This window comes from Empidonax traillii, unplaced genomic scaffold (genome assembly GCF_003031625.1).
Source record: "Empidonax traillii isolate 1590-97213 ecotype Southwest subspecies unplaced genomic scaffold, ASM303162v1 scaffold420:size724490, whole genome shotgun sequence".
Classification (NCBI taxonomy): Eukaryota; Metazoa; Chordata; class Aves; order Passeriformes; family Tyrannidae; genus Empidonax; species Empidonax traillii.
This window is the reverse complement of record NW_020955613.1, coordinates 490,540-505,029: the sequence shown is the minus strand read 5'-3', so window position 1 is coordinate 505,029 and position 14,490 is coordinate 490,540. Positions and strand designations below refer to the sequence as shown.

The window sequence follows — 14,490 nt, the reverse complement described above, 5'->3', positions numbered from 1 at the left end:
CAAGCCCCTGGAAATACATATTATACTACTATGGCACTGTTGTAAATACCATTTCTCTTAATGCAATGATCTCAGCCTAATCTTCCAAGGGTGTGAATATGCTTAAAGAGATGGATGCTAAAGAAATTAAAATGAGCTAAGAGAAGATGCTTCATAACCCTGGAAATATTGCAAGCATTATTTAAAGCAGTTAATATTTTTACAGCCTCGTGAATGCTAATCTCTGGGAAATCTCAGGTACCAAATATAGTTTTAATTCTCAATTTTACTTATCACAAACTGGAACTGTAAATTAATTTCAGCACTATAAAAAGTAATAGAGACGTTTATTTTCTTAAGCAATCTGGCTTATTCAGCTGCAGACTGGAGCTGAATTAATGGTCCTGCTATGCTGAATGCAAAATTAGTGATAATGGGAAATGCATGTAATGATAATATCTGCCGGAAGAGCTATAATGTTGGGGTCCAAATTTTTCTCATTAATATACTCCATTACTATTAAAAAATGATACTCAGCTTCCTATCTGGCACTTGAGTGCTTTTATGGTGAGGTTTTTTTTATAAAATATGGCCCCTTTTGCAGTATCAGTACAGCCTGAGTGGGCTTCAATCTTCTGGGGGTGTGTTCAGGGTAGAATTATGGTGCCTGTTGTATTTCCATAATCCAAAGTCAGGATAAAACAGAACCTTTCAAAAGTCACTGGGTGTGACTCCAAACTTCAGTCTGGAGAGAAGGAAGGAGTTGCTAAGCCTTCTTTTGCTCATAAAAATTGAAAAAAAAATATAGATCCACAGCAGATCAGTAAGAGCACCCTGCTTTCCCTGTCCCAGAAGAGAAGTTCCTTGATTACAAAGTGAGGATTTATGTGGGTCTGGATGAATGTGTGCAGGAGTGCCAAGACAAGAGACAAGCAGCAGTCCAGAGAGGTGAATGAAGAGACTGAAAATGTGATCAAGAAAGAAAGGGAGGAGACTTAGAGACTCTGGGAGATAAACGTGGAGCTGCGAGGAGGAAAAGGGGCTTCCTGTGTTGGATCCTGCTGTGCATCAGAGACCAGGGAAAAGCCTTTTCATTTTCTATTTTATTTTATTTATTGTGTCTGTTATATTCCCTGTGAGTGATAGGGTATTGCCAAGGAGACTTATTGCTTGGTTTCTCCCCCTAACAGAAGCATCTCCCAAGACTTTGCCAGTCTCTCGACTCGCTCAGAGTTTGTTCTGAAGGAGTTTACTGATGGTGTTTCTCTAAGTGTAGCTCTGACAGCTGCATGGAACAGGAGTGTCCATGTGTTGGACCTGCAGGAGGAGGTGGGATGAGCAGCCCAATTCTTCACACCATGGTGAGCTGAGCCCTTTGTGCCCAAAGGTTATTTTCGAGCTGTTCCAAACGGGAATCGCCCTGAGCTTGTGGCATTAAACAAAAGTCAGAGCAAACAGCAGAGCGAGAGCAAACTGATCCTCCAGCATTAAAGATGGCCAGCTTTAATGTGAGAGCATGCAGAGAATCACAGACTCATCTGATCTGGGAAAGGTTTCCAAGATCATCAAATCCAACTTTGGGTCCCCACCTTGTCACCCAGCCCAGAGCACTGAGTGCCACGTCCAGCCGTTCCTCAGGCACCTTGAACACCTGGTTCCTGTTTAGAAATACTCTCAATCAGAACAAAAAAAAAAAAAAGCCCCCACCAGTCGTTCCTTGAATACCTGGTTCAAGTTCCTTGAGCACCTCCAGGGACTGGGACTCCACCACCTCCCTGAGCAGCCCCTTCCAATACCTGACAACCCTTTCCATGGAGAAATTCCTCCTGATTTCCAACCTGAACCTCTTCTGGGGCAGCTTGAAGCTGTTTCCTCTTGTCCTGTTCGTTGATCCCTGGGAGAAGGGATCCACTGGCTGCAACCTCCCGTCAGGTTATTTTGCTGTGGCCCAAACCAGGTCCAGGGAGAGTGCTGGGATGGAGGGGAGGGCATCAACCTGTTGTGGTGGTGGCACCTTCTTCTGCCTGGAACATAGTGGCTTCCCACGGGTTTTATACCTCAAGATGGTTTCGTGGTGAATGTGAAATATTTTGTGCTCCGCAGCATTTATTTTGTTTTTCTTTACTTTGGACTAACGAGCCTGAGTCAGGAAACCATGCAGGGAAAATCAGTATGCACAGTGCAAGCATCAATTTAAATCTACAAAGTTGCAGTGGGCTATATAAAGATTTATTAATCAAAACATTTGCAAAATATTGACTGTGTGTGTGCGCTGTTAGGCCTGAGAGATCATCTCCAAAGTAAAGCTTGAATTAATCACTTCTTCTCAGCCATTAATCTTTGAAGAATTAAAAAAAAAAAAAAATTCGTAGGAGATATTTGTGGATAATTTTCTAACGGTGTTTTTGGTAATTTCGTTCTCTAATTGAAAATTATTTCCACTCAACAGTTGTCGTGTAGAGCTCAGAAACAACAGCTTGGGGTAATCAGCCAAAATGTGGCTCGTGGAACAAATGGACTGTGGTGATTCCTGGCTCCTCCCAAATCCCTGGAGGATGAAACAGGGCCTGAAGCTCCCAAGGGACCAACCACATGGCTCTTCTGGCTTAGAGAGCCCTGTAAACACAGATCTGGGGAAATCTGGTCAGGAGGACCTGGCAGTGCCTGTTCCCTGCACAAATGGAGCTGGAGCACAAGAGTAAAGAGGAAGAAAATGTGTTATTGTTGGGGAAAAAAAACCACCTTGTTTTAGTATCCAACCAAAGAAAAGCTCCCATTTTTCTTTTTAAAATTATGTTTTGTTTAAAATGTCTGTCTTGCATTACCTGAATGAGAAATATTATGCAAAAGCATTAATTAATTAAAGTCAATAATTAAAGCATGTAGTGACAGGACAAGGGAGAAAGGCTTTAAACTGCCAGAGGGCAGGGATAGATGGGATATTGGGAAGGAATTCCTGGCTGGGAGGGTGGGGAGGCCCTGGCACAGGTTGCCCGGAGAAGCTGTGGCTGTCCCTGGATCCCTGGAAGTGTCCAAGGCCAGGTTGGAGCACCCTGGGCTGGTGGAAGGTGTCCCTGCCCGTGGCAGAGGGTGGATCTGGAAGATCTTTAATGCCCCTTCCCACCCAAACCATTGTAGGATTCTGTGGTCAAGTAAATGTTCAAACAGGAAAACACTCTTTGCTGAAAAATGGGAAATTTTAGGTTGTATTTCCAACGAGAAACAAAACAACAACAAAAGGAAAACTGTAAAGGACTAAACCCCCACCTCTTTGTGGCCCCAATAGGCACCTGCACTTTGACAGCTCTTTACCAACACGAAGGCACCCAAATTTCTGTGTGGGAGCCTCTGCAGTCTTCTGGTTACCAGCAAATTCCTTTAATGAAGACTTTGCATGGAAAAATATGCAAATCTCTGGGTGTTTTGGTTCACATAGACCTCACAAACGATGTCATAAAAATCAAGTATCTCCCATAAAGTGGACTATGATATGTTTCCCATCCTCTGAGGGCTGGGAGAAGCCCATGGATACAGCACCCTCCCCACCCTGAATAATGCTGAAAGATTTAATAACCCCTGATGTTGTACTGATTAAAAAGCAGTGGCATCGTTAGGGCTTTAGTTGTTTATTTTCTTTTTCTTTTGTACTTATATTTATTTTTAACTTTAATTTCATTAAGTGCCAAGGTGTGTGCCAGCCCAGACCTGAGTGCCCATGAGTCAAAAAGTGCTTATTTTATTTAAAGTTGTGAAGTGCCACGGAGCAGCCCTGCTGTATTTGATGTCTTTAATTTAAAAAAAAAACAAAACCAAAAAACAACAACAAAAAAAACCCAAACAAAACAAAATCAATTTGTAGGGCTGGCATGATGGGGAGCAACAGCCATGATTTTATTTCAGATGTGCCTTTTAGTGGCTTTATGAGGATGTTTTATAAACAAGGTTTTAAAGTGCAAGGCGTGTTGTTATTTTATTTCCTCCCAACAGCTAATAAGTGAGAGAGCCAGGGATGTATTTATAGCTGGGTGTGTTTATGGAAGGAATCTTCCAGCCACTGGAGGAAGGAAAACACATCTCCTAATGCAGAAGAATGATTGGGAGCTCCTACTCAGGAATGTGGTGCCAGAGCTGAATTAGACAAATTATTATAGCAATGTCTGCTCTGCACTACCTGCCACTGCAGAATCACTCTCACGATTTTCAGTGTCAGGGAGAGAGGAAAAATAAGAAATTTGGTGCTATTTTCATTGCACAGCTCTCTATTTTCTGCTCCTCATATATACATATATATAAATATATTTGTGAGTGTATATATATATTTATATGGGTAAAGCTCATTTAGTTACTATCTTTTCTTTTTAATTTTTTTTACTTTTATTTCAATTTTATTCTTGCCAAGGGTGGGCAGGTAAAGCTGCAGGAGATGTTTGTGCCCCTATTGCTGGGTGCCACTTCAGAGCTGGGCATTCATTCCTTGGAGACAGAGAGTGAAAAGGTAAATCCATAAACCCAAACTATTCCCTGCATTGAATCCATTACTTAAGAGAATAAACTTCACCTTTTGCCAAAAATAAAATAGGTACAGAACAGAGTTCTCTCTTCTAACGTATAATTGTGATACTTGGCTATAGGGAGAGAGGTGTGTGTATATTGAACAGGAGCAGAGGTCTATTTTAGGAGTCAGACTTCATAAGAAGTTTTCAAAGCCTTGTAAAACTCAGTGGCCTGGCAGAATATCTGTGATCTGGAGCAGTGTGGGTTTATAGACCTTCTCTATAAAGCTATTTATTGATCTATAATAATTTTACTTTGCATATTTTACTAGATAATGCAAATATACAAATATATCAATGTAATAATACTGATTTATAAACTGCATGCAGAACAGATCACGGGAAATAAGATTAAAAATGTCTCATCCTCTAAGAAGGGAAACTGTGATGCTGCTGTGATTGGTGGTGGGGAGGGTCTGGTTCCTCACCCCAATATTTGTTGGGAATTCAAATGCCTGACTGCCTTTTTACCAGCCCAGCCAGCCAGCCTGTTACCTGGCTAAGGCTGGGGGCTGGATTTAACCCAGACAAGGTAATTCCACAGGGGTTAAGCCTTGTAACTTCTTTGCTCTGCTCTGCATCAGCATTTGTCTCCTCCTTTTCTCTGCTGGAAGCAGGAATACAAAAAAAAAAAGTACTTCCAGCTCAGCCAGTGGATGATTTTTATCAGCTCATTTTAGTCAATAAAGAAAGAAGTCAATCACTCCTGGAAAATAGCACTTTCCAGGGCTGTATAAACCCAGGCAGTACAATCACAGGATAAATCAATAACTGCATTAATCAATAGGATGTAAACTGCTGATCTCTGTGGATAAATTGTACTGGTGTAAGAAGGCTTTCAAATAAATTCTGAGCCCACTCAAACTGCACAGGCTTTAAATCTACTGAGGGCAGTGGGACCTGGGGAAGATTTGTGCTGTTTCTCTTTAAAATCTCTGGGATAGCAAAGCTGCAGAATAATGTAATTAAATCATGTTGGTAATGCTCACACACTCACGCACAAAGTTTACTGCAGTGAGAGCTCCAGAAAATATCCCTTCACTCAAATCTGCCCGGAACAGGAGATTTCTGGAATTCTGTGGCACCTGTGGAGGAAAAGGCAGGGTGAATAAAGCAGGGAGACCCTGGCACAGGGTGCCCAGAGGAGCTGTGGCTGCCCCTGGATCCCTGGAAGTGTCCAAGGCCAGGTTGGATGGGGCTTGGAGCACCCTGGGCTGGTGGAAGGTGTCCCTGCTCAGGGCAGGGGGTGGATCTGGATCATCATTAAGGTCCCTTCCAACCCAAACCACTCTGGGATTCCATTTCTGTAATTTCTAAGAAGAGAAAGGAGTGCCCAGAGAAAAGAAGGGAATGCTGAGCTGCCACCTGGTTATTTGACAGCCCTAAGAGCTGTAGGAGGTTTTACCTCTCCAGGCACCTCCTTTTCTTATAAAACCTCCACTCAAGCACCTCAATTTTTATTTAACCTGTTACCATAACATGGTCCAACGCAGGGCCTAGGGACACTGGGCTTGCAGGGAAAAATCAGGTTGTGCCTGAGGAGAGGAGACTCCTGGCACTGGAAAAGAGGCCAGAAAACCAGAATAAGGAGGTAAAACAGGGGAATGATTCAGGAAAATTGATGTTGTGCAGAAAGAAGGAGGTGATGAAAGCCATGGAGTTGTACACAACAGGAGCAGGAATGCAGCAGGGATGGGCACAGGTGGTGGGGATGGGCTGAAGGGAGATTTCAAGCTTTAGTGCAATAATGAATAGATCTGCTCTGAGCAGGGCAGGGTCACAGCAGCCCGTTCTGGCAGAGCAGAGACCAGAGCCAGGCACGGCAGTGCCTTAATTAACCTGGCCCACCTCCCACACCGGCTGTGGGAAGCTGGATTTACTCAAGTGCAACAATTCCAGAGCCTCAAACGTGTCTTACAAAAAAACTTCTGGTGTCCTTTTGTGTTTCAGAATTGCTCCAATTCATCCTTTAAGGATGATAAACATTTTTATCTGTCTTTCAGCATTTAAATATACTGGTGCTTATAGAGTGGATTAAGTAAAGAAACAATACATAACAGTGTGATTAGTATGACATTTTAATTGCTACGTCAGGCATATTTTCAGTGATTAAGTGCTAGGTACTGATAAAAAAAAAATCATATTAAAAAAAGGCACAATGATTGAAGCCCTTTAGAGGCCCTTGCTGGACCATGCTGTCAAAATGTCCAACTGACCTTTTCCTCGTGGTAAATTTGTCCAAGGGAGATTTTATACAAGGTGTTTTAATTTGATTTCCCAGCCCTCCCCCCTGGTTTTTGAATTAGATAATGGTCAGAGCAACAGAAATGTCAAATCCTTCCATATACTCTGCAGATGGCCAGGGGCCATTCTATATGAAGTCTCTGCTACTTTATTTAAATTTTTAGAGGTGTATTTCTGGATGCATCATTTGCCACTCCTTCACATTTTCAGTTCAGAACAATCCTGGAAGTGTCATCCCTCCTTTAACTCCCAGTCAGGAGCAGGAGGGAGCACGGAGGGATTATCCCAGCTCAGTGGAGGGAGGATGGGTCACCCCTTGGCATCAGCAATGCACAGACCATGGGCAGTACATGCGCCTTGAAGAGCTCATCATCCTTTAGAAACAGCTCAATAGTCCACTGTTGGTGTCATCATCCCTCAATCTACACTCACCCAAAGGCAAACACAGCCCTGGGAGTGTCCAAGGCCAGGCTGGACGGGGATTGGAGCAACCTGGGCTGGTGGAAGGTGTCCCTGCCCATGGCAGGAGGTGGCACTGGATGAACTTTACAGTCCCTTCTAACCCAAACCAGTCTATGATTCCATTTTATTGTGGCTACACCTGCACAGGCACTTGAGACATCAGATCTGGGAGCACTGAGATGCAGCAGCTCTTTGCCACCTCAAGGGAAATTCTGAGGGATGATCCTTGCAGGGCATCAAAACCATTGCTTTATTCAGAACAGGACAAGCTCTGCCTTATCTTTTGAGCAGGGAAAGAGAAGAGTTGGAAATGTGTTCCCTGAAGAGACAAAAATCCAGGTAGGGGTGTGGGGAGGGAGCCGAGATCCCCTCGGCACATCCCCAAACCCTCCCCGAGCAGGTGAATCCTCTCCTCCACACGAGCTCTGCAAGCCACTGGGGGGAATTCTCTGTGACTGAGGTACATTCACATATTAATACAATCTTTTTCCACATTTACAACACATTTATTCCTAAGTGTGATTTAGAGCTCGGTGTCAAGTCGTCACCAGGGCTGAATTCCAACGACACGCAGGAAACACAGGGAGTTTCTGCACTTCAGGATAATGTTGATTTAGGGGCTGGTGCAATAGCCCACATGGGCTATTTTATTTAGTTTCTTGCCATTCCTATTCAAAAATTGCCCTATAAAAAAGGGAGAAGGTGTTAAATAAAGTTTAAATGCTCATAAATCTCAAAGAAACATCGTGTTTGGAGTGAAGGGAAACGTTTGGATAGACTCAAAATTGCTTTTTTCATGGAGGAATATTTTGTTGATGTGTTAAATTTAAAAGGAAAATCTCTGACTGTGAGTCTCTTTCATTTCTTGGTGCTTTGCTTAGGTTATCAAAAGAAAATAGGCATTACTGTCCCAGCTATTTGAAAACTTTGGCTGTGATTTGATCCAGTGCCTCTGAAATGTGATGATTTTAGATCTGGTGCCTCTAAAATCTGTTAGAACTGGGCCCAAGTTCTCCTAATTTGGGTACCTCTGAGTGGAGCTTTTAATTCACCTTCCTGGGTGCTAAAAATCAGGGGCACTGCAGAGTTTTTTGTTTGACTTTTCCCGTAGTTTTCATTTCGTCTTCTGGTTTTAGGGGATTTATGCTGTTCCTATTTCTGCAGTTTTTCCTGCAACTATGAGTGACAAAACTGCTTTTTGACCCTTTTTCTTTCTTTTTAATGAAAGCTAGCAGCCATCTGAACTCTTCCAGCATCACCTGCTTTAATAACATTTTCACATAACAAGGAGAGCTGGAACTCCACTGCTTTGGGCAGCTCAGGCTCAGTTTGTCCTGGTGAGGCACCAAAAAAAGAACTGGGGACCTGAAGGGAAGAAAATGAACCTGCACAAGTTAGAGGGGTACAGGGATTTAGGGAGGATGGGCTGTCATGATATCAATATTTAAAGGTATTCTCCTAAAGACTGCTTTGAATTCCTCTCATTGTTTGCTTCCACTGCAAGGAAAAATGTTTTTACTTCATTAAGGTATTATCAGGATTTTTAATGCCATATCCACTTCTTTATAAACCATTCTCTTCTTTTGAAAGCTGTGTTAAACCTCTTCCTAATAACTCCTGTGATTATCATCTTTGCAGAAATCCCAGAGGACAGGCTTCTAAAAGTGGCATGTTATTTCCAGAGCCTCCTGGTAATTAAGCATCTCTCAGACCTTCTATTCAGCTGCATGGAACTGCTCTGCAGAAAACCTCTTTTCACTTGAAGAGAAAGATGTTTTGTGTAAACTTAACAGAAGGATTTCAGTTATGTTATGAAATACAAGAGTTTTAGATGCAGTTTAATGAAGGGAAATAAAGTGGACTCTTTGCTTAATGGACACGAGAAGGTCTGTGAGTGAACAAAGGTCCTGCTGGAGACCTGCTGGGAAGGGATGATGTAAAAAAAGCTCTTTCAAACTCAAGAAAATAATTGTCACCTCTGTAAATCATTTCATTGAGTTCAGTGTGGGGATTATTGAACATTATTAGGTGTAAGTGATCTTTAAGGTCCCTTCCTACTCTAACCATTCTGTAATACTATGATTCTATGAAGTGATATTTGCTTCATGTGTTTTTGCAATGTTTTTATCATTTTTGATTTTCTTTTATGGAGTTTTCCCTGGAAGTCCAACTTATGGGGTCTATGAGTGATTATAGAATCCTAGAATGGTTTGGGTTGGAAGGAACCTCAAAGAGGAACCAAAGTTTTGGCAGCTTCCTCCAGGAATTCACATTTTAGAATTCACTTCTCCCTGTGAATTTGGCCTCTCACATCCATGGATGAGAAACATATTTATTATCTTCTTTGAATAATTATCATGTGCAGATGAACCTCTATTCTTGAACTCATTCATGTGCTTGGACATCACCACCCCCATTCAAAGAGATTCTTCTAAAAGTATTGGGGGTATTTGATTCACTTGTAGTTCTAAGCAGTTACAAAGATGACACAACATGGAGTTGACAGTGGAGAAAAGAAAATCTACTTGAGAATACAGCGAGGAGGAAGAAGAGCTCTCCCAATAATGATATCAGGCTTAAAAACCACCTTTTATCAGCCATAGCTCAAGTTGACAGGAATAGGACTTCAAGTTTTGAGCATCTTCTGACTTGAAAGCCATACCCTGGTGTTTAATTTGTCATTCTAATAACCCAGTAGATTGAAGGCCTTAATTAGATGTTTTTATTTATATTTCAAAATGATAAAACCCAGGTTTTTTCTCATTTCCCTTCATACCCTGCCCAAAGATGAAACCACACTTTCAAGCTCCAGCAAAGAACATCAGGTGAGACACCAACTGAACCTGCTCAAAGACAGATGTATTCCAATCCTCATTCAATAAAATACATTCAGCATCTCTCTAGTTTCCTTGATCAGAGCAGTCTTTGCATGAAAAAGTCCTTTGAAATGCGTTTGAGAATGTGTAAGTGTCTGATTTTGCAAAAGGAGGTTTCATTCAGGTCTGGTTCAAGGCTTGCTGATGCCACTGAAAGATTTTCTCTGGATTTCAATGGGTTTTGGGTTGGTACATTTGGTTCTCTTTATTTAAGTTTCCCTTTTCTGTAGAAAATAGTCCAAATAAGGCATTTTACAGCACTCTCTCTAACGCAGACAAGGGTAAAAAGTAAACAAATAGCTTTTATTTAATTGAAAATTGGAGGTTTTTTAGCAGGTTACATTGAAGAACAGGAGATAAATAATATCCACATCACAAGAAACTGCAACTCTCTCCTTCCCTCAGTTCTAACAGCTTAGCACAGCCTTTCATGTTCGACACACCATTAAATGGGGTTTCAATAAGAACTACTTGTAGAAACTTTGAGACCACCCTCCTTATAATCCCAAATTGTGTTTGGCACCTCTCCATTTAATTAATGAATGCACATTTTATCCAGTAACTTCAAAGCTCATTTTTAAAAATTCATGTCATATCAATAATATTTCCTTCATGACAGACCGATTGTGCCTCCCTCCCCCAGCCCCAGTTTGTTCTGTACCAGGAATGTTGGTCATGGTGAAGGATTAAGATCAAATCTACGTGTTTTATTGTTAAAAGTCCGTGGCTGGGCATTGCTTTAATCATCAAGGAAAAGGGGCAATAAGAGCAGAACTCAATAGCAGGATCCCAGATGCCAATATATGGTTCAGCCTTTGGGCTGCTTTTATTGCTCCAGAGCTTAAACCTGTAGAAATAGAAGCAGACAGAGGTGAATTTGTGTCACAAATGAGTTTTTATCATGCATTCTGACATAATAATAATAATAATAATTTTCAAAATGAAACATCAGCCACAAATATTATATTTATTTATGTATGAGATTGTAGCAGCACTTCCAGGGAGTGGAAGTTTATCTTTCCCCCTTTCCTGGGAATATCTGCTTTTAGGAGGGGTTTGTTGTAAAACTAACTATTATATATATATATATATATTTGTTACACAGAAATTCTTCATTTTTCATAAAGAATAAGATATTTCTGAGAACAGGAGCTGGACCCTGGGCCATCCCACCCCAGCCATGGAGCAGAGTTGAACTTCTCCATCCCAGCAGAGCTCTGGAGCAGATTTAGAACTGTGTGAAAGCTGCAGCTTTGGCTCCTCATTTAGCAAGAAACCTTCTTTCTGTGCCCTCCCCTGAGCACTGTGGGCAAGGGGTGATGGGGAACCACACCAAAAATAAGGTGTTGTGCAAAAGAGTTTCACCTCCACTGAATCTGAGTATCAGAAACTCATCTACACATCCCCAGCATCGCTGAGCAACAGCAGGGAGGACACCTCTGGCCACGGGAAGGCTGTTAATCTGTTGTACTTTGAGGCACAGGTTTCTTCTTATGCAACAGCATTCAGAGGGAAAAAAATGTCTCACTTACTTGATATTTTTGGGATCCTGATTTCCTCGCTGCTGCTGCCATCCCCACCATCACTGACTGTCCTTATTTCTATGAGATAATCTTCTTCAAAAGGGACCAGAAGTTCAGCTGAAGTGTTGTTTGTCTCCAGGATGTGTGTTTTGCTGTGTCTGTTTTGTCTATACAAAATCTGAGGAGAAATGGAGTAGGAAACAAGAGTTTTTTTAATTTATTTTTAAGTTTTAATGGGTTTTCTCTTTTTGCCTGAGAGATTTCTCTCTCCCAAAGTTTTCAGAGCCCTTTCAGCATCCTGAAGAGCATTAAAAGCAATTTAGAACATGGAAATATATTCTGCAGGATTTTTTGAGGGATGCCACAACAGGCATTCACCCCAAATTTCACAGAATCATGGAATGGTTTGGATTAGAAGGGACTTCAGGGATAATCCAGTTCCACCCCCTGCCAGGGACACCTTCCATGAGCCCAGGTTGCTCCAAGCCCCGTCCAACCTGACCTTGGACACTTCCAGGGATGAGACATCCCCAGTTTCTCTCAGCAGAGCCTGTGTCTGCACAGAAGCCCCTTATTAAAATTAGGATTAGGAAATCCCTATCCAATACCCTTGTGCTCTTCTGTAAATATGGAAATTGGGCACACCTTTAAACAAGACTTCACCTCTTCTATCCAGAACTCATCTGACACCTCAAGAACTGCATTTTTTAGGTGTTTGGGTTTTTTTTCCTTAATTTTACCTGTTGTTAAAATTTATCTGTGGTGAGAATTTGTAGTCAAATAGAAACATCCACATGGACTTTTGTCTAAAACTACCACCTGCTCATGAAAACCTGGGACCTTGCTCGGCAGGGTGTTAATAAAGACCTGAAGAAAGGACAGAAACATGGGTAGTAGCATCTGGAATTCCACATTTCTACAACTAACCACGATGGACCCAGTGTTTTTTACACTCAGTCTTTGTGCTAATGAGTCCTTGGGCCAAGGTTTGGGGAGCCAAGACAGGATCCCACCCACCAGAACAGCGTTTTTCCTCCAAGAGGAGTTTCCTCCTTGCCAGCAATTCCTGACAGTTTAACTTGACAATCTTGTGACAGATTTCTGCCAAGAAGAGCAGCTGAAGAGTGAAGCAGAAGGAGAATCAGGGATCACAGAATAAATACCACAACATGAGACCTTTCCACAGCAAAATGTGATGATTAAAGGGAGCCAAGGACCGGGGGGGTTAAACACAAAGGCAAAAAAAAAAGCTTAATTGTCAAGTTTTGTGGTTTTCCCTGGTGTGTGGAGCTACTCTAACACACTCACTGAGGTGTAAAAGAACATGATCTCAAGGAAAATTGTGAGCTGAGGGGTTTTGTGCCTTTTTCCTCCCCAGGCATAAATAACTGTGCAGGCACTGAAATGCCTGGGAGCATGAGGAGCTTGATCCTGAGCACCTTTCCTCGTGTAAGAGCCCTCCAACTCCATTTTTACAGCCCTCCAGGAGCAAAACAAGTCTTTCCAGGAGGGTTTTCAGACTTTTCAGTGCAAACAAACTTTAAAATAAATTTTTATTTCCTTTAAAAATAGATGTATGGGAGTGCTGTTTAGTTCATTCACATTGCTCTTTACCTGAACATCTTCCAACCTCTTTTCAAAGGTACGTTGATGACTTACCAGAGAGAGAGAAGGTTTAAATGTGATTTATGATTGTCTTTAATGCTTAAGAGACTGTTCTCTACTTCTCATATGCATAAAGTATGAGACTCCTCTGGAGATGTGAAAGCAAAAATCTTCAGGAAAATAAGGTTACAAGGGAAAGGGACAAGAGAATTCTGGTGTTGGGGACAAAAGATCCCTGTGCTGGGATAAAGAAACCCTATTCTGAATGAATATTTGTATAAACATTACCCAATGTTTTCTAGACATATTTATATATATATATATATATATATATATATATATATATATATATATATCCCAGTAACTCCAGAAAAGTCCCAGTTTTCCAGGTAATGAACACTCACCTTTCACCAAATCTCTGGTTTTACCTCTATTATAAATAAATTCTCTGATTACTGAGGTAAAGAAGTGACTTACTTTGTAGCCCAACACCTCTGACTCGTTCTCCATTGTCTTCACATGTTCCCAGTTCAAGCAGATTTTGGAATTTGTGAGCTTCCAGGCAATGTTTGCTGGGGGTTGACTTGGTGCTTTAAAAGAAAAAGATGCTGATAATCACAAGATACAAATGAACATTAATTTGATGGTGTAGTCCAATGAGCTGCTGACATGAGAGTAGCGAATGCATGGGGGGATTCAAACCTAAAAGAGTGAAAAACCCACTTTGCAGCCCATCATTGCTCTTGTACCGCTCAGAATAAAGATCTATTCATAGCACAGAACCACTTACTGTGAGGGTTCATTTTCAAAATTAGGAACAGCCTGCGAGTGTCTGACAGTTCGAGTTATATTTGATAGATTTGGTTGAAGTAAAATGTTGTTCCTGCCTGTATTTTAATATACAGGAGGAGGCTTTGCTTTACGGGTCTTGGCGAAAGCCAAAACTAAGAGCAAACAAGACTTTTCATCAGCCACGAGGTCGCAAAGAGCTGCACATTAAAGCCTCCACGTGATCCAGCAGGAAACACTGCAGGATTTTATAAATTCTCAGCACAATGGGCTGAGAGGAGCTTTTCAAAGGCCTTTTGTGCCTTAAGTGCCAGGGCTTTGAAAATTTGCCTACGAGTGACTGACATCCCGTGTGAGCACGGGAGGTGGGAGCTGTGCCTTTGAACTGCAGCTCAGGTTTGGAACATCATCATCGTCATCTGCTGCTCCATGGCCTGTCCTCCTGGACCTGCCAGAGAG

The 14,490-nt window shown here is 41.7% G+C and overlaps 1 protein-coding gene across 3 annotated transcripts in view; it reads right to left on the bottom strand.

Moving 5' to 3' along the window:
• Window positions 1-10,382: 10,382 nt before the first annotated feature.
• The window catches only part of LOC114062597 (contactin-6-like), a 119,762-nt gene continuing 115,654 nt past the window's right edge, over window positions 10,383-14,490 (bottom strand). For all 3 annotated transcript variants that reach the window (XM_027894213.1, XM_027894215.1, XM_027894214.1), the window contains 3 exons: window positions 13,720-13,832; window positions 11,647-11,815; window positions 10,383-10,961 (listed from right to left, as the gene is read on the bottom strand). In XM_027894213.1, the coding sequence (XP_027750014.1) occupies window positions 10,861-10,961; window positions 11,647-11,815; window positions 13,720-13,832 (383 nt within the window). In that variant the 3' untranslated portion in view covers window positions 10,383-10,860. The remainder of the gene's footprint in view (window positions 10,962-11,646; window positions 11,816-13,719; window positions 13,833-14,490) is intronic.